Below are 20,860 nucleotides of genomic sequence, written 5' to 3'. Positions count from 1 at the left end.
GACAAATATTTTGCAGGCTTTTGTTTTATTTCTCCATTAACAAACAGTTTCATTGTTTGAAAGAGTGGTTTGCTCGTACCTGTTCCGAGAAACATGACGTCATACTGTCCGTCTTCAGCGACCACGTGATCCACCACTATCTGCGTCAGTCTGTAATCCACGTTAATTCTCTTGAAGGTGGGTGCTCCGGCCACTGGATACACCGACTTATACATTACCGGGTGCCGCCTTATGAAACTGATAACATCATCTGGAAAGTCTCGGGTGGATTTAATCAGTGGATCATAGGTTTTGCTGGGACACTGAAAAGAAATGTGTACAGGAATAAACCCACTGTCTATGCACATGAACAGTGTATGCGGTGGCTAAGAGTAAGCAGATGACTGGGCAGTGAGAAATCACTGACGTGTGGTAAATACTGCTCCGATAGAGTTAAATCTGTACTTCTTCATAAAAACATTCAAAATTATTGTGACTTTACCTGAATTCTCCAAGATTTCTTCAGTGTTATGTTCCTTTCTTAAAAATATTTTTGTTTTGAATAAAGATTTTTTTCTTTTAAATCAAGCATGATTATATATCCGTTTTAATTACAAAACAGGGCCAGGGCAAGAAGATCCAGGTTTAGAGTCTACCCAGACAAATGCAGAGTTCAAGCCAGCCTATGTTCCAGAGCAAAAAAATCGCATTACCACTCCCCACCCCCAACTCAAAAGTTTTTAATGATGGTACTGAAAGCTTAAATGGGTGAAACTGTCATGAAAATGATCCATAAACCTCAGAAGGTAAGAAAGCCTTTATTTTCAATTAAAAAAAATAGGATTCCTTTCTAATTTAACTACGTTTATTAAAAATTAAAAGGAACAAACCAACACGTCACAAAATTAGCTCCAAAGGAGCTTTCAGAGTTGGAGATTTAAACTCTACACTTCTGCTATAACTACTACGAAAATTAGACCATGCCCCAGCTCGCAGCCTTTCCTCTAAGCCTAGGCTGAGAAGACACCTCAGCTCCGGTTCTCTCCTTTCTGCCTAGACCCGCTTCCTGGGAGCGTGTATTACAGGAAGCGTTAGCATCAACTGCCCTCTGGTGGTCGGACGTAAAAACACTACTGATAAAAAGTCAACAAATTTGAGATTCAGTTATCCAAAATAAAGAAGGAATGATGTTAAAATTTAAATATTTTCAAGGTATATACTCTTTCATATCATGTTTCATTTATGTTTCAAAAACTGCATCCAAGGAAGTTGTCTGTAATAGAAGGATAACATCATCACGTTTTAATTCTTAATGGACAAATGGTTTTTTTTTTTTGGAATAAAATTATATTTAATCAATACAAGTATATAAAATAAAATTTATGACATCGGATAAAGGCTATATTAAAGTCCTCTTGATGGTATCAAAATAAAATAAAAACAAAAGCTAAAGAAATCTTAATTTTTTTCTAAAATGTGATAACAGAAAATGAAGAAATTGAATAAAGCCATTTAAACTAGGGACTAATTAGAATCATACCAGAGCTGCAAAGCCTTCCTCTCCGAAGTAAAAAGGTGCATTGTTAGCTGAAGGTCCTGGGGTAACTGATAATAGATAGCTCTCCCTCCACATTTCATACAAATAAAACTGTAATGGGCCTTTATGAAGGAAAATGTCTGCCAAAGAGATTGTGCTAAAAAAAATTTAAAGCCCTGGTGTCCACCTTCCAATTAAGTTGAAAGTATCTATCCTTTACAGAAGTCTTAAATGAAGAAACTGATCCCTTCCCAATGTCTAGCCTTTTAGTCCGAGGTCTGTGTGAGGGAGAATGGGAACACCCTATATCATTAGGTTTGGTACTTAAGTTTGGCAACGTCTGTCTGTCTGTCACTGTTCTGGGCGTACCTGTCAACCACAGAGAATCTGTCAACTTGATAGAGGAAGGAGCCTTTGTTAAGTAGATCGGGACTGGAAATGTATGTAAATACAGATAATACTGAGCTCTTTTCCAATTATAATCTGTACATTTGGGTTCTTACTCAAAGGCCATTCCCAGGGGGCACATATTTCATAACACCTTCAGTTCTATCTTACTGATTTGCCATTAAAAGCAAGATCTTGACTGCAGGATATATTGGAAAGAGCCCTTCAACGTAAGAATTTTTTTTTTTAAAAAAAGAAACAACAACAAAAATCTTTAGACTTTATAGCTGTAGTTACATAGCATCCAGAATTTCAGAATTCAGAAATTAATGATAGCCGATCCATAACTTTTGTTATGGAATTTAAAAAGCACGCGTTTCACTGGAAGAGAGTACAACTAAATGAGATATAAACCTTCAACAGTCAGTTTCCCTCACAGTTTGCCCCTCAAAGGAAGGACCACATGCAATAAAAACTAAGGGCTAAGAAGAGAAAGGGAAACCTGGTTTCTATTGACAGGCACAGAAAGAGTTGTGGAAATACATTTTCTTCTCGTGGCAGCTTTCCCTGTGGCGTGCGGCCAGCATTCTGCTGAGACCTTCGGCCCCTTGTTGCTAGGGGTAATCTCAGGCCCTCACCGCTGTGCTCACACGGGTGACTGGGGTTTAGGGGTATTGCTCCCCGAGGTTGAAGGTAGGACAGTCTGAACCCAAAAGTGTTGTTTTGGTGTTGTTCAATCCAGTAGGTGTCTGGTTTGGTGTGACGCAACACACAACTACGCATGCCCAACTTTTATTCAGGTAAAATAGGAATGAAAGTCCCATGAAGGCCAAACAAAAGTTATAAAGAAATACCCCAGCTAATAAAAGCCATATGTGGTTAATCGTTTTCCTTCAAGGATTCCTACTGAAGCTGTTTACCATACCCTAGGTGTGGGCGATGAGTGTATGCTTTGAAATTTGTAACTATTACTATAATTATTCTAAGTATCCCATTCTCCATAGCATCTTTTGTTTCTTCCCGTGGCTTCCTAGCATTTACTTGGCTCCGAGGAAAAGCAGGGATCCTGGCTTGTTAACTGTGTTCGCCTTACTCCTTTTAAAAACTCTTAGAACAGTTTAAACTTCGAAACAATACAAAGGTGGAACAGAATAGTTTCCGTCAGACTTTAAAATGCGAACACGTTGCAGGATAGATCACAAAAGCTTAAGAGAGGAGAGATCTGGGGGGGTTGGGGATTTAGCTCAGCGGTAGAGCGCTTGCCTAGGGAGCACAAGGCTCTGGGTTCGGTCCCCAGCTCCGAAAAAAAAAATACTCAAGTTAATAAAGGAGAGATCTGGCCTAGACAAACCCTGAGGTGCCAGGGTGCAACCCTGCAGCCGCCAGTCTGCTGTCTGTGTCAGGCAACTGCAGTTAGGTAGGTGTGATTCTGTTGTGTGTGGCAGGTCAGGCAGGGTGCTTGTGTTGGGCTTTCAGGAGGTCAGCCGGAAGCAATGGATAAGAAGAAGAAAAGTGAGTTTTCATCCAGTGAGAGAACATTGCCAGGGCAAGGCACCAGGCAGCTGTGAAAGGCATTTCTGCTCGATGCTGTACTTGATTTCTGCTTTCTCCGTGTCACAATCCCCTTACACAAAACAGAGCAATGCCTAATATAAAGGAAGCCATGACATAAGGAAAGACCAAACCAGGCCTTCTATTGGGGCAGACTAGGGAAGGAAGCAGAAAATTTTATGTCTGATATGTAAGGTTTGTCTGATTTTAATTATTATTTGAAAACGTAAATTTTCTGAGTGGAATGTTATCCCCCTTATTCATCTAAGCAATAGTCTGAAATAAATTTTGCAAAGAAAAGACTTTGTTTTGGAGATTAAAGATGTAGAGGAGGGATTTTTCCAAATACGTAGCCATTAGGGCAAAATAAACTATACAAAAATTAATTTAAGGAACTTAAACGTTTTAAGCCCTGCCCCCACTTTCCTTTAGATTCCCATTTCCTTACAGGAAGTTCTCTAACAGAATAATCAAAATACAATTAAACCTAGTGAGTAGCTTGAGAATTGGGGACCCCAGTTTAGAAACTAAGGTTGTGCCTTTTAAACAGCTGAAATCCAGTGAAAAAAGTAAATATATTTTAAAAATAAATTTGCCTCTCACTGTTTTTGGAGAAATAGCCCAGATCTAGTTAGTTTTGGGAATGATAGTGTTAGCTATTGTGTGAAAGTCTATAGCCCCTTCAGGTTTAAGAACTTGTGTTTGAGGCTGAAGAGAGGTCTTGAGTTCAAATCCCAGCAACCACATGATGGTTCACAACCATCTGCAATGAATCCGATGTCCTGTTCTGATGTGTCTGACGACAGCTACAGTGTACTTATATATAACAAATAAATAAATCTTTTAAAAAAATTGTGTTTCTTGAGGCATAGCTCTCCTGAAAATTTTCAACCTGAAGAATTCATGAAATTCTCACAGTATGTGCGCCACTTAAAATTGAGCAGTGTCTGCCTGGCAGAGGAAGATGGTAAATCAATGACAGTACCCATGATTCCTTTCAGTGTCTACCAGTAAAAGAGAGGGTTAGTTAGAACAATCATGTATTTTGATAACTAAATGTGAATTAGAATAATTTGACAGTAATAGCAGTAGTCATCCCGAAAGAAATTATAAGGGAATTACAATTGTTACAAAATTTGAACATTGGGGCAAAATAGTTTAAGGGTAGTGAATCATATATTTCTTATACATCTACATTATAAAAGCTTTTCAGATTTTGACAGAAGGATGGTGTGATGATTTGCATACACTTGGCCCAGGGAGTGGCACTATTAGAAGGTGTAGCCTTGTTGGAGGAAGTGTGTCACTGTGGGGTGGGCTTGGAGACCCTCCTCCTAGCTGCCTGAGGATGCTCAGTCTGTTCCTGGCTTCCTTCAGGTGAAGATGTAGAACTCAGCTCCTCCTGCACCATGCCTGCCTGGATGCTGCCATGCTCCCGCCTTGATGATAATGGACTGAACCTCTGAACCTGTAAGCCAGCCTCAATTAAATGTTGTCCTTTATAAAACTGATATTAGTCATGGTGTCTGTTCACAGCAATAAGACCCGAACCAAGACAAATGGTTTAAAACTGAAATTTATCAAGCACCGTGTAATGTAAATTATTAAAATGCCTTATCAGGATTAGAAGGATAGCTTAATCTGTAAAGTACTTGCCACACAAGGAGAGAAATCTGAGTTCCAGTCTCTACGACTACATTAAAAGAACATAACAGGTACGTGTGTGAACATGCCTCTAACCATGTTCTGGTGCACTGGAGGCAGAGGAGGCAGCTTGCGGGCATTTTACAACATAGTCTTGGCAAGCTGGTGAACTCCATACTCACTGTCTCCAAAATAATAACATAGCAGGTACAATAGAGGACACTGAATATCAACTTCAGACTTCTGGAAGCACATTCACACATGTGTACATATAACACACACAAAATAAACTCAGAACACACAGTTACACACACATGTGTGCACACACACAAATTCCTTGTCAGCACAGAATAACTGTAAAATATACTTTTTTATTTACTAAAACTATTTTAAATTATTTCTATTATTTCTAAGAAATCAATTATCAAAATCACAATACTTCTCTTCAAATCCTCCTTAGATTTCTCCAGTTTGATTGTTTGATTCTGGTGACCGATTGTGCTTTTTTTTTTTTTTTTTTTTCCAGTAGGAACTTTGCAGCACTAAACCAAGCAGGACAGTAAAGATTCTAAAATTCTAAAAAATGTATCTGAAGAAAATCTGGTTTGTTCAGCTGCTCTTTTCAGACACCAGAGGGCAGACGAATCACCGAGGTAAAATATCTGTGAGTGCACAGGTTTATTAATGTAGAACTCTGGGGACCAGGAGTTGAGAATTGGCATTGATCAACAGTGGTACATTAGACCAAAACCAAGAGAATTAAGTCAGATGGGAATGACACCATGCCAGTAAATATTTAACTGACGTCTCTACTGGGATATCAATTCAGAGCTCAATCATAAAAGTAATGTGGATGCAGAAAATACAAAGCAAAGGCTCTAGCCAATGTATAGGAAGCAAATCCTACATTCAGCAAATCTCATTCTAGCTAGAAACATTTCACTATATTAAAATAAAACTGACAAGTGTTGCAGGGCTACAAAGCTTTCTTATAGTTATGAAGAGGAGAGATCAGGCCATAGTGATACAATTCATGATTGTAACAGTAGCCATTGTTGTTGCTATCACTGAGAAGGTAACACAATATATGAGGCTCTTCATGTAGCTTAAATAAGTTTAACTTAATAGAAATCTACCACTTTAAAAGTTACAAGACCATGAACACCTGTGAATGGATAGCCATTGATAATTTTCTCATATACAGCTGTGCGAAATAATCAATACTATGATGATCTAAGATGTATGAAGTGTGCAGGGTGGGCTATCACATATCTGTCATCCTAGCATTTGGGAGGGAAAGGTAGGAGAACAGGAATTCAAGCCATCTTTGACTACATAGTAAGTTTGAGGCTTGTCTGGGCTATGGTAAGACCCTGCTTCAAAACAACAAGAAAAATGTGTAGTGAGATATCATGTACATACATATGAAAATGTTTGAGTTATAAGATATGTTGAGCTATAATTTTGAATAAACTTTCTGAATTGGAGGATATAACTGTAATTTTGTACTTTTAATAAGCACAGATATGACAGTGTGTCAGGAGAAGATATAAAATAAATATAACTAACTTTGCGTAGGTTATGCAGGCATATATTTACCAGGGAAACATTAAGAAAGACATAAACATTATATCGAAGAACGTAAAAAAGAGTGATCATAAAACTCTATCCAGCGGCATCCCCTTTCATCCTGCTGGTTGGGTAATATGAGATTAGGTATGTTATTTAATTATTCTGGACACCAGTTTCCTCCAGTGTAATAAGAGGGTGAGTTACGATGTCTTTATCACTCATTCCAACTCTTACATTCTCAAATTTTACAAGAGCAGTCATTTGATAGTCTGTGAACCTTAATTTCACTTATTTTATGAAAGTGGTTCCTTAAAGTGGTAAAGTTCATTTGGTACAAGAACTCGTGTAACAAAATTTTCACATCAGATACACAAAATTGCTACCTCAATGTCAGCATTAAAATTAAAATTAATTTGTCTATAAATACATCAATATATTTGCAATGTATAAATAAGATAATCATTATAATCAAATAAAATAATAAGCAGTCATTGAACACAACTGAATAAGCAAGGAAACAAAGAAGTCAGACCATCTGCATTCCTTTCACATTTTATTCTAAACTTTGGTCATAGCTATTTTGAGTATACAGCACTAGAGACTGGTATATTTGATATATTTTGCTTCTTCTTTTATCACTGAGAAAAAGCACTAACATATGCATTCTCTGATTTTGTGGGAGTCGCTTATTACCATCTCATAGAAGTGATTACATGCTTAGAAGTGTCATATATAGTGAGGATTTTGTATGCTTGCTATAATATTTACAGCAGTTTCAGGCAGTACTTGAGGAAATAGTGACAGCAAACCTCACTGCAGTTTTCTTTACTTAACTTTATAACTAGAAAACAATGCAACCATTAAATAATGGTAGATAGTCATTTTGATAATCGTGTTGAATTAATGAGTGCGATAAAATTCAGTGTGTCTTTGTATGAAAATTATTAATTGCAATTAATGTATACTCTTCTAGACTCAAATCTTTCCACTTAGAATACCCACAGGATTGGGGATAGGAGGACTGTAATGGCTTGAATTCATGTCAGTACCTAAAAGTTATAGTATGATCATTCTTAGGTTCATTGCAATGGTATTCCAGAGCAAAGATATGGCACCACTGTGTGTATCCTGATAGATGGATAATGAGTGCTCACATGTGCACACACACACAAACACACACACGCACATACACTACTCTGGAATACTATTAGCTATAAAGGGGAAATTCTATCATATGTAGCATGAAAAAGCTTTTAGAATGACACTGAGTAAAGCAATTTGTTCGTAGAAAGTCTGTTACTTACATACATGAAGTACTGATGTACAATTCAGAGAACCAAAGAAGAATAAAGTGGCTATCATGGGATAGATCAAAGAGAATAGAGGGTGTTGGAAAAAACCTATGGGCACAGCTTTTCAGGCAAGAAGATTGAGTTCTGTATTGCCAACATAAAAATTTAATAAGCTGTATCACAGGCTCCTTGTTCTGTTCATAATAAAAATGAAAAAAAAATCTAAAATGTGGACTGCTTAAAAGTTGTAATATTTGAAAAATGATTTCCACAGGCTGATAATGGTGGCTCACTCCTATAGGAGTCATAATCCCAATGACTGGGAGCTGAGTTTGTGAGAGCTAATGTTATGTTTTAAGGTTTAATTATTGTGCTTAAGAGATATAGAAAACAAAAATACCTCTAATCTGTAAACTCGATTGACTAAGAGCAGATAAACCTTTAAGCCCCTCTTGCCCAAGGGCAGGTAACTTCCTGGAATGCTGAAAGCTGTTCATGTAATATAACACACCACGCGTTTTCACTTCTATAAATAAGGTTGGTTGTCCCAACTGCCCAGGATGTGCATAATCACATGTAAGATGGAGGTACATCGGAACAGAGTATAACAGGATGAATGCTTGCCCCGGATTGGACAAACAAGGGAAGTACGCAGTAATTGGGGGTTTGCCTTAGTATTGGGCTAACGTTATTCGGGGCCATTGTCTGAGAATCCTGGTCATGGACCTGGTGCACGTCCATTATTTAATAAAATGTGCTTCAAATTTAGCTCAGAAAATTGTGGCAGTAATCTTATTCTTCCAAGGTGGGATTAACAGATACAGTTAGACTACAGCAGTGCGAGGCCACTCTGGAGTACGTAAAGACTGGACCTCCAGACCAGTCTGAGCATTGATGTAACTATTTCCTCCTCATTAGGACATTCCCTCCTGGAGGAAGGATTGTGGTCCATACAATGCAGGAAGCTCACAAAATTTATCAAGCTGAAGAAGCTCTGACGACTTAGCAGATACATGAAGCCCCTCCCAGGGTTCAGTCAGCAGGAAGGAATTACTGGCCAAGAGAAGACTTAAGAAAAGCTACCTGCAAGTTTTCTGTGTAGCTCCAGAGATGCAGCTTTTTTGAGTCATCACCATAAGGTGGGGTTGTCCGACAGTCACCCCGGCTCCTGAAAGTAACCTCTCACCCCACGGAAGTGACACCAGCCACCTAAATGATTCTGCAAGCTAGATGTAGATATAACAATAATAATTTCTGTGGTCTCTCAAGGGGCTATCTCTGGTGTTTCCTCATTTTCTCAAAAAAAGGCCACTCAACATTGGACTGATTAGAGAGATTAAGACTATACTAATATAAATGTATAGTCTAATATAAATGATATCCATAAAAATAATAAAATAAGCAAGGCAGAACATCCCAGAAACAAATTTATATTGAGGAATAATCAGAGGAAAATACAAATAGTTGTGGAATAATACAGGTTTCATTATGCTGTATAACAGGAAGCCAGAAAGATAATTAAGAAAGCCCTAGAAACAATTATTGTCCCTCTAAGAATGAATACTAAAAGTAAATATTTAGTAAAATATTTATCAATTTTCAATTTCTTTTGATGACTATTGTTAAATCTCTTGGTGGAAATATTTAGAATAGTACCTAAATAGATATATAGGAGACTAACCTCCTTGATATTAAGTTTTGAAGAACCTTTCATTTACAATGCATATATGGGGGTGTGCACTTCAGTGATTTGTGTGCATATGTGTGTGTGCACACGTCTGTGTTAACATGTTTATCTATGCATCTGCGTGTGAGGGTGTGAAGGTCAGGATCTACGTGGCTGTCTTCGTCAATTTTCATGTTTTACTTTTGAAGGCAGTACCTCTCACTGATCCTTTAGCTCAGGGATTTGGCTAGATTGGTTGGCCAAAAAGCCCAAGAGACCTTCCTATCTCTTCCTCTTCCACAGTCGGATTACAGGCATGCACCACAGCATCCAGGTTTTTATTTGGTTTCCAGGGGATCAAAACACAGGTCCTCCCAATTGCACATCTCCATGAACCATCTCCCAAGCTTCTGTTTTTCTTTTTAAGCAAATGCATAAATTCTAAAACACATTTTAATTTTTATCATCTGTCTTTAAATATGGTTTATATCACATGAAAATAATTTTGGACAAAGATAGTCCTCCTCCTCCTCCTCCTCCTCCTCCCTTTCAAGCCAGCATAGTGGATGTCCCCAAATTTGAAATCTTACTACATTCTTCAGACTGCTGTTACTACAAGTATATGCCATCGAATTGTCTTGAACTAGAGGTTATTAAGAATTTCTTCTACTCTAAGGATGGTATATAATCTCAAATTTCAGCATAATAAAGACAGATGCATATCAAGAAAGGAGATCATGTAAATGAACCATTTTAAACAATCAAGTCTTTTTTTAAAAAAAAACCTAAGACATGTTAGAAATGTATGCAAGATATATGCAGATACATATGAACAAAACAATTCCTCAGTTGACATTCATCTAATTTGTCAAATTTGCATTCTGTACAAGTAAATTGACATATCTGAGTCACATGTTGTAATGCTATCATAATACAATCATCATGTTATAGTCCAGTGTGTTCTTTAGTACTTAAAATTATCATTAAAAATTCTCTAACTTTATTTGAATAATGGAAGTACTAACATACCACTATAAACAGATAGTTATTTCAAAATCAACAGCACATGTGGCTTTAAAAATGGCATAGTTGGTAATACTAGAATTAGAAATTGAATATGGCATTAGAAAAACAATTCACTTTTATGTTGGGTACATACCGTTCCGGGTCGGGGATAAGGTATCCTTCCATCATATTGTACCCAACGATGGTCTGCACTTTCCTTATGAGCATAGGGACCATTAAAAACTGCTCTGATATCAGCCATGCTATACACACAGACAGCAGAGCCTTTGAAGATGGAACTGAAAGAGAGGAAGATGATCCATTCATTCGCCCACTGAACACATATCTGTACCTAAGAGATGTGTGGAAAATACGTCGCATACTCCAGTTGACAGGCATTGCAGAATATGTGCCTAAGGAGCTTATAGGCAAGTAATCCTGACTGACATGTGATGATGGTAACTACTTTACAAGTAGGTAAGGGAAGCATGCATCAAGATGGGCTGTCAAGAATTGCCACGGAACGGGTAATGAGTGGTTCTCAACCTTCCCAAGACTATGACCCTTTAAGATAGTTCTTTATGTTGCGGGGACACACAACCATAAAATTATCTTTATTGCTACATCATAACTGTTATTTTTGTTACTATTATTAATCATATTGTACACATCTGATAGTAAGAATATCAAATACAGGACCCCTGTGAAAGGGTCCTTTGACTCCCAAAAATGTCATGATCCCCAGTTTAAGAAACATTGATATAAAAACTGTAGTGTAGAAATGATTAGGCACAATTCTCACACATTGTATAATTTTGAAGTCATTATTATACCTATAAATATTAAATATAAAAATTTACACTATGTTTAAAATATTTGGATGTATGGAAAACAGGATCATTTATCTGCCTTTTTGAACATTTCATTTTATTTCTTATTACTGTATTATTTGTGTATGACATGTAATTCTGAGTGACAAGTTTGATTGTCTTGATTGTCTTGTGTGTTGAGAACTAATGTTGTCAGGCTTGTGTGACAAGTGTGAATACTGACTAAGCCACCTTCTTGGCAATCATCCATCTACTTAAAGCGATTGCAAATCCCTTTGAACAAGTTGTTAGCGTGATTTTGTTAAAATGGTTTTTAAGGCAGAAATAAACTTATTTCTTGAATCGGGCTTATGAATTATAGCCATCTACTCAACACTTAATGTGATCATAATCATGTGGTTTTAGCAGGAATACTAAACAGGAAAATTTCCACAGAAACTCTAAAATTCTACAAGACAATTCTAAGATGGCAGTTGTTAGGAGACATCTGGTATTTCTTTCTTGTTGTATTTCTGCAAAGCAAAATGCATTTCCTTTCAGGATAAGTCATTCTGCAAAGTCTGTTATTAAAATTAAGATGAACCTTTCTGCCCAAACGACATCATTCTGACTTTATACCAGCAAGCTAATAATTCCTTAGCATGAGAGGCTCAGTCATTAATATTATCAGAATGGTTATGAGTGGGAAACATCAGAAGGTAATGGTAAGAAAAAGTCTAGAAGGAAAGTGATATTGTGATGATGACATATCTGCCTGCCATATTTTAAAGAAAAAATGCACCATTATTAAAGGTTAATTATGTTTTTTTTCACTAGACAAAGGATATGACTTGCATTCCAACATTACCTCAGTCTTCATGGAAGCATTAAAAATAAAACAACAAAGAACGCCAGGAACAAAGACCCGACTTATAACTTCACACTCTGGGTGGGCAGAAACTTGATAGGAGAAGAAAAAAAATAAAAGCACTATCTTGGGGCTCTGTCTCCCTGGCACATATCTAAATCTTGCTTGTGGAACACATTGACTTCAAAGCAAGATTTTGAATGGAAAGGGGCCAAAGAAACTAGAGCTGAGACACTTGAACCACTACAAGCAATTTGCTCCTTTTGCATCTTTTTTAAATGCATTGCACATTAATAGAAAAATGGATCCTCAAAATACAGCTCTTAGGGTGTCTTCTTAATGTCCATATTAAAATATTTCATCTTAAGTGTCATAATTAATTAAATATTATTTTAAAATGTATTTTGAGTCCTTAGACAATTTCTTCTCATGAGGATCTTACTACAGGAAAAATATAAGCTATAAACTTAAAGAATTTATTTAAAAGGAGATACCAGAGTCATTCCTTTCTCTGTTGATAGCAATACCACTAAGTCCTCCAATGCTAATGCCAAAGTACAATGATAAAGAGTTAAGGGAAGACATATGCAAAACTCAAAATACTCTAGGCATGCAATGGAAATGTCTGTGTCTTTTAACACAGTCAAACCTACGCAACCAAATTAAATAGGACGATGACAAGAGAGAGCATGCCTTTGTAAGATATTTGTGAATGACGCTACAATCTCATTGAAGCCAGAGGAGAGCCTCAATGATTTGTAAAAGACAAAAGTCAGATAAGAATTGTAGGGAGCCATGTTGGATTTGGGCCTGGCTGCTTTGTGACTGCATAGCTCAAGGTGGCTACGTGACTCTTGGCTGTATGGCCACAGAAGCTCACTCCTAACGTGGCTGCTGTAAGATTATGAGATTGTTGGACAAAAGTCCTCTTCCAGGAAGATTCTAGGGGCAATCACAGGATGTTTCGTCCTGAGGCAACACCGCATGTCCCTGAGCAGATTCTGAGAAGGGTTCTACCTTTTCAAAGAACATGTCCCCGGAAGACTGTTGCCTCTTTGTTTAAGGAGGATATCTTGCAGTTTAGTGATTCACCTTATATTCTTGGGCACTTCCCAATACTCCCTCACCCTAATCTTCAATTCCTGCCTCTGAGCTTTAAATGTTGTACATTCCTCTCAATAGACGAGACCTTGCCAACAGAACTTTGCTTGGTCTCCTTCTTCTCTCCACCCCCTTGACCCGCAGGTAGAACGCCTCTTCGGGACCCCAAATAATTGGATCCGCTGGATGGGTCAAAGAATATAGGTATAAATATAAGGAAACTTTCAGAATAGCTTTGTTGATAGCAACTGGCAACTTATCTTAAAGGGTAAGTTAGTGGAATAATGAGAACAGCCATGTCTAACTTGGTGACAGAGGGGTACACATAGGAGAGCTTGTGGTATGATGAGATTCTAAGTCAAGAATGCTCTCATCTTATGATGGATTACAGCTTTGTCAATTAACTCAGTTCTTCATTCACTTTTCTCCTTAGTCCAGCCTCTATATAGAAAGCACTAATAATGAGCAATATATATGTTATATATTATAATATATATATGCTTTTTGTATCTAACAGTTTTATCCTATGACTTCTTATTAGCTATATACTTTTTCATATGTGAAGTGGCATGAGCTTGGATGAGTTGTTGATGAATCATGTGTAGCAAAAGTAGACTGGAAACAACAGGGACGTTTAGGGGACTGGGTTAAAATTATCCGTGGTAATAAGGACAGAGGCTACTATGCTGGTGTAAAAAAGAACAAATAGGAATAGATTTCTAAGAAACAGAAAACCAATGTCAAATGATAAAAACATGTGCGCTATGGAGCCATGAAGGAAAATTTAAAAGCTCCTCTGGCATGTCTTATAATGTAAACATGGGTATTCCTAAAGGCCTCTTGGTTTAAGCAACTGACTTCAAGTTGGTAATACTATTTCGAGAGGTGGGGCCTCGCTGGAGGAAGTGGCTCTCTGGAAGTAGACTTTGAAGCTTGGACCTCAACTCTGCTTCTCGCCATGGTTTTGTTTTACTTTATAATCTCAAGTATGAGAAAGCTCCCGGGGCATCCTGCTCTACCATAATGGATTAAATCTTTGGAGGGTGAATCATTTCTCCGATAAGTGTTCTCTGCGGTTTTTGGTCAGAGTAATGACAAAAGTATCTAATATAGCTAGGCTAGTTTGGGGCTGAACGTGTAGTGGAGAGCCTAGCATTAGACTATAAATGCCTGGGAAAAAAGCAAATAACTATTTGGCTCATATGCATAAAATTTTCAAGGAATACATACACTCTCTGTAGGTCAAAAGAGATGACTCAGGCTTAAGAGTGCTTGCTGCTTTTGCAGAGTACCAGAATTCAGTTTCCAACACTTTAGACAGTTCATGACTGCCTGTAAATTCAATTCTAAAGTATCAGATATCAGATGCCCTCCATGGACATTCACATACACAAACACATAAACATCACACACACACACACACACACACACACACACACACACACACACACACACAAAACTGCTTTTTAAATCTTGAAGTGAAAAATACAGGACTGAGTGTCTTCAGGACGGGGTGTCTTCTGCTAGCCAGGTATGAGAGTTTGACGTAGCAGCAGAGAGTCTCATTTTTCACTACAGACAAACCACATTCACTGTTGCGTCTCCAACTATTCAAACATGAAGTTAGTAACTAAGATGAATGTATTCAATAGATATGATCAAAATACATGATCGGTTGACTTTGGGGAGATTATTTTCAATAATCCTGGTGGCCCTGATTCAATCCGGTCTCAAGTTACATACCTACAGATTTTACTGCTGAGATCTTAGGCCACACTGAAAATTCAACTTCCCTGCCCTTTCTCAGCAGCCTGCCTTTTGGATTCTGGCAGTGCCTAGCCAAGTCATGGGATCCTGTACCCTAATTCCTTACAAGACAACTCTTCAGAGGTTTGAAAGTCTTTTAAAAGGGCCTTGTGTTCAACCTACCTGGTTGTGGTAAAGACTCCATACACAACAGGATTTCTTTCATCTCTCGTAGGCAGTAAGTAAATATCTTCTGTTAATGGAAAAATAATTATTTATCACATATTTGTTTTATAGTATTACCATTGCTTTTAATAATATATAATACTTCATGAACTCAATGTATGTTACAAAATAAAAATGTATCACACAATATTAAGGAATTAAGGGTAAAAGCTTTCTCACTAGCTATGTGACATAACCTCTATTGGTATACTGCATACAAGTATGAAAGAGATGACTCAATTGGAAGTCTCCATGACTCTTTCCAATTAAGAATATGTGACTTCATATAAAATCAAAACCAGAGACTGAGGGAAGATATTACTCACCAGTTTAAAAAACATGGTGTTCTTCTGTACTGGCTTCAAGTTAATATTTCAATATGAAAATAGCTGCCTGTGTAGTGAATACAGCGCTGATATTGAAGAAGTACTAGAATGTTTTATAGGATTACGTGAGATATGGGTGTGCTTATTTTCAATATGAGTAGATCACATAATACTTATTAAGTCATTGGAGGTCTTATTCATTTTGCATGTCTCATAAAAAATTAAAATATAAAACGATAATAATGTGACATGTGCAGCTAATGTCTTTCCAGGACTAGATTTAAGAGGAATAAAAATGAAGAAATGAAAAAGAAGTCAGTTTGGAGCCTCTCTGAATCTGATTTTAGTCAGATGATCATGACCAAGAAGGCTTCCATATTCCCCAGCAGAGGGCATTGTCAGAACAAGGAATCCAAGCATCCTACCTGTAGAAGGTTGCTGGAAACAAGGGAAAAGATAAGAGAGGGATTTCTAGTCACATCACCTCCCATTACTGTAGTTTTTATTTATTTATTTATTTATTTAATTTGAGGCTCTTTCACGTAAAGGAATACTTCATTATATTTCCGTCTTTATACTGAAAACAAGGGCTTTACCTGTGCGGATGTCAATTTAGTAAGAACAATTCCCTAAGGCCGTGTTTATTTATGTTTTGTGTGCATCTGAGTATTTGATGCTAAAGTAAAATAAATGTTGAATCATTTGACTAAGAAGCTAGACTTCTCCAAGAGACAAGGGATAGGCGACTTACGAAGTTCGTCAAAGTGAGTATCTGCCCCATCGCTTCCAGGAATTGAGCAAACCAGTCTTGCCTTAAGAAAAGTAGTCCATTTGTTTATCAGACTCCGCTGCCCACCCACATCATTCTAAAAGAATGGAAAACAGAAAGGTTAAAAAGTTAACAATACGAATCTGTAACTCGCAAAACCAGCAGGCATTACAGGTAGTATCTTGCTAATATTACCTTTACAAGGCACGGAGCCTGAAAATGCACTTCATCTCTGTAGTGGAAAGGTTTGTTTGTCACTCAACCGTAAATGTTATTTCTATGCTTAAGTGAGTGCAGTGCAAGCAATTTCACTCTCATGAATGAGTAGATGCATGCAAAACGGCAGTAATTAAAGCAGGCTGAGATCAATCCTGTGTCTGCCAAGTTTTTGTTCCATGACATATAAAATGCTAATACGTTTCTAGTTTGTCATTGAATAAATATGATTAATGACTTGAAATTCAGCTATTTTGATGATCTGATGGAAAATTTCGTGTAGTATATTTAGTATACTGCCAGGCAACTTGAGTTCAGTGTCCATGAAAAAGACATGTCTCATTTATGTATTTGAGAACCATGTTTTAATGTTTTAAAAATAGGTTTCATTATAGAGTTAAAAGTGTTCTTTCTCAAACTGATAAGTTACTAAATAAGCATAAAGGAAATGTAAGTATACACATACATACATAAGAAAATATTTTTAATATTAATCTGTATGCATTGCTTCCACTAAAAAGCTTTTTATTTAAAATGGTTTTAAGCATCAAGCCAAATATAAGCATTCATATCAAGTAAATAGAATAAACAGAATTATGTTCTTTTGTGCACTGTTTATAGGATTTAAGAAATGTATTTGAATAAATTAGATTTTTCTGGTGCTCATAATAAATAAAATGCAGATGATTCATGGAATGCACACATTAAACATTTTATTTCACTAAAAATATTCTGAAATTCACTTCCTATTAACTTACTTACTTTTAACTATATGTTACCTAAATCTTTTGCCTTTCCTCATTCTAGGTTTTAGAAAAGTCAATGAAAAGTTAATTGACGAACTTTATATTTGAATATCTAGAACCTACCTCCTCTGGGCTGCTTAATTCCTATGATCTAGAGCAAACTGAAGAAAAATATCTGAATCACTACCCTAAGCAAGAAAATTGATTCCATGTATGTATGTATGTATGTATGTATGTATGTACATATGTATGTATGTGCACACACATACACATTTATTCTTGAAAAAAGACAACACAGAAAGAGGACCAGAGAGCTTCACATCTTCAGAGAAACTAAGATCAAGCACAAAGTTTCACAATATACAACTCTCATTTAAAATCTTCCCTACTCAACAAGGATAGTTATTGACAAGTAAAATTAAATAATAATTATTATTTTCTTAATTAACTTTTTAAAATTATAACAAGTAACAATACAATGAAAAAGATAATTCTAAACTTTAAAGACATTGATCTTGACTAAAAATACACTTCATGCACTTAATAGACAAAACATAAAATCTCATAGATTTTCTTCCTCACATGTTCTTTGTAAAAAATTGACATAGACTCTCATTTTGTAGCCCCGTCTGGCCTGGAACACTGTGTAGACCATTTTATCTTAAGCTGGCAGGAATCCTCCTTCTTCTGCCTTTTCAGAACTGGGGTTAAATGGTTGTACCTCCACACTCAACAACTATTCTTTTCCTTTAAAGTTTAGATGATTTCAAGGCATTATGAACAATAGAATTTTTTTGTAGGTTAGTGCATATGTGCTTGAGGTTACACATATAAATAAATATTTATATGCATATGCATATTACAATAAAACCACAATGGTATATATAGAAAGTGCTTAAAAATCAAAAGAAACATAGAAGGGGTTTTGGTGAGGTTTTAGTTGTTTTGTTTATCAGGAAGGCAGTTTAGAATTTCTGCCTTTTTCATGACAATAAAATTTATGAGAGTGTTTAATTTTAGTTGTTCTAAGTTATTATGAGAAAATCAAGTTCTTAATTCCTTCACCTATTAGAATATTCTTTTATGTATCTCCTATCAGGGGTTTAATACCCATATTTAATAGTTAAGAAATAACTGGCCTTACAAATGACATTGACATAGTTGCTTAAACAAGTTTGGGGAGCCAAGGATACAGAGCCTTTGCTGAAGTTCCTGTCCATTGAGAAAATGCAGACAGGTGTGTGGAAGGAGGCAGACTTGATACTAGGTCTTCACAAAGACAGTCAGTGTCAGGGTACATGCAAAGGGATTAGTTACAGAAATGCCCCAGGGGCTGGAAAATAGGGGAAAAGCACAACAGACAGAACAATCCAAAACACACTTAGAGAAAGAAGACAAAGATGGCTTAGAAGAAAACTGGGATCAATTAAAATAGTGAAGGAAAACGTTAGAAAAGTAAATTAGGAGAAGACCAAGGGAGGCTTTCATATGGAGCCAAGGTGCCTGTGTGCTATTAAGTACACAATGAAGAAGCGCTCAGAGATTGTAATTAGGAAAGAAATGAAATAATTATATTTGTCTTTGAGAAAACCACATAGCATACTTTAATGTCACTTTAGTAATAGGCATGTCTATAACTGCTCTTAAGTTTCTTTTGTGCATTTTTCTTATTTGGTTAACATTGCTTAAACAATATTCTACCTAGCTATTTGACAATCCTGATGTCTCTGAAGATTTAAAGGCAGACGTATCTAAATATGGCTTTTTCAATGCTTATATTTCAGAAAGTATCATTCTTCTCAAAATATACCTGTATGAAATGTCAACAAATGTTTATATTCCCTCTTTCTTCTATTTTCAATTCTCATCTATGGTAAACATGAGGAAATTCTAACTTGACTAGCTCCAGATTTGTTGATTAAAAAGAAATTTCTACACTGTTTTGTTTTTTAACTTGACAATTAAAAATTTCAATATTTCAACAAAGGAAACTTTGCCTGCTCTTGCCTCCCTACCCAGAAGTCTTGTCTAGTCACTTAAGAAACAAAAGATAAAAGCAAACAGAGAAATCCAGCCCGGGAAGTTCTCTGCACCAGACTTTTTCTTCTACGAGGAAGTGTCAGTCTGACTTTGTTGCCCAGCTCCCAGACCCTGTGTTTGTTTGCAAACCCACACAATCCCCTTTGAGAACTTTAAGCCCAGAAGAGGGCTGAAAGGAGATAATCACTCTTACACTAAATTGTCATGTCTTCGCTTACTTTTGTGAGGTTCTAAAGAAGTCAGCAGTCTCACTAACACAAAGATTTCTCATTGAGATGTCAGAAACATCAGCTCATGGTCACCAGTCAGTTCTGGGTGCCCCACTCTAGTTATCACAGCCTCCTTGTTGTGAGGTCCTCTACTCAAAGACGCACATGAAAGACACAAAGAGGTAAAGGTAAATGTGCCTGACCTCCTGGGCTCCAGCTGGGTGGTACCGAAAGAGAATGCCTGTGTTTAGTCACTTGCTTGGGTTTTGACAATATATTATGAATTGTTTTGACCTAGTAATGAGTAGATCAGTCACCATGCATCCTCACGGATAAAACATATTTCTTCTGTGCAGGCAAACGTAGGCCCATATAAATATTAAACAGACATGTGAAGGAGTTCAAGGGTGTCACACATGAGCTTCTATGAGGGTGTCTTGTGATCTTGTGGGTCACAGCTCTGGGTTCATGTGCTAAATATGGTTTAATCTGTGTTTACCATAACTTTTATGGATCTGTCAGCACCTTGGATTGTCAGTTTCTCCTCTTTACTGTAAAAGAAAGATCTAGGGAAATTAACTGACCTTCCATTGTAATTAAAATCGATGAAATTGCCAAAGCATCTGAGAATATATTGAAATCACATGTTTAAGGGATGGAGATGTACCGAGTAGGCAGAACGCCTGGAAAGCATGTATATAGATAGATACTTGTGTCTAGTTTCCTTCCCCGCCCCTTTTAATGATTTGCACAGGTACAATTTTGCTTTCACTTTTAAGGGACCTCAGCTGTCAACTGTTAGTAGGTTGGTGTCTTAGTGAGGGTTTACATTGTTGTGAAAAGACACCATGACCCAGACAACTCTTAGAAGGGATAACATTTGACTGGATTACTAGGTCAGAAATATAGTCTATCATTATCATGGCAGGAAGCATGGCAGCATTCAGGCAGGGGTGGTGCTGAAGGACCTGAGAGCTCTATGTACATCTTATTCTGACCGCAGCCAGAAGAAACCGACTCCTCAGCACTGGGTGAAGTTTCAGAGCCCACACCCACACTGACACACTTTCTCCGAGAAGGCTCACCCTCTAACAGTACCACTCCCTATGCTCCTAGCATATTTAACCACCCCTGTGGAGATAATGATTTTTGGGTGTCTAGCTACCTGGAAC

General features: G+C 37.0%; 1 protein-coding gene across 1 annotated transcript in view; it reads right to left on the bottom strand.

The window, feature by feature from the left end:
• Sema3d (semaphorin 3D) overlaps nt 1–20,860 on the bottom strand; it is a 191,221-nt gene that overhangs the window by 25,895 nt on the left and 144,466 nt on the right. Inside the window, exons 9-12 of the mRNA XM_032907050.1 lie at nt 16,460–16,574; nt 15,341–15,410; nt 10,788–10,932; nt 80–302 (exon numbers count right to left, since the gene is read on the bottom strand). Coding sequence (XP_032762941.1) covers nt 80–302; nt 10,788–10,932; nt 15,341–15,410; nt 16,460–16,574 — 553 coding nt within the window. The remainder of the gene's footprint in view (nt 1–79; nt 303–10,787; nt 10,933–15,340; nt 15,411–16,459; nt 16,575–20,860) is intronic.

Source organism: Rattus rattus, chromosome 6 (genome assembly GCF_011064425.1).
Source record: "Rattus rattus isolate New Zealand chromosome 6, Rrattus_CSIRO_v1, whole genome shotgun sequence".
Lineage (NCBI taxonomy): Eukaryota > Metazoa > Chordata > Mammalia > Rodentia > Muridae > Rattus > Rattus rattus.
The sequence above is the reverse complement of the archived record's forward strand: the minus strand, read 5'-3'. Positions and strand labels throughout refer to the sequence as shown.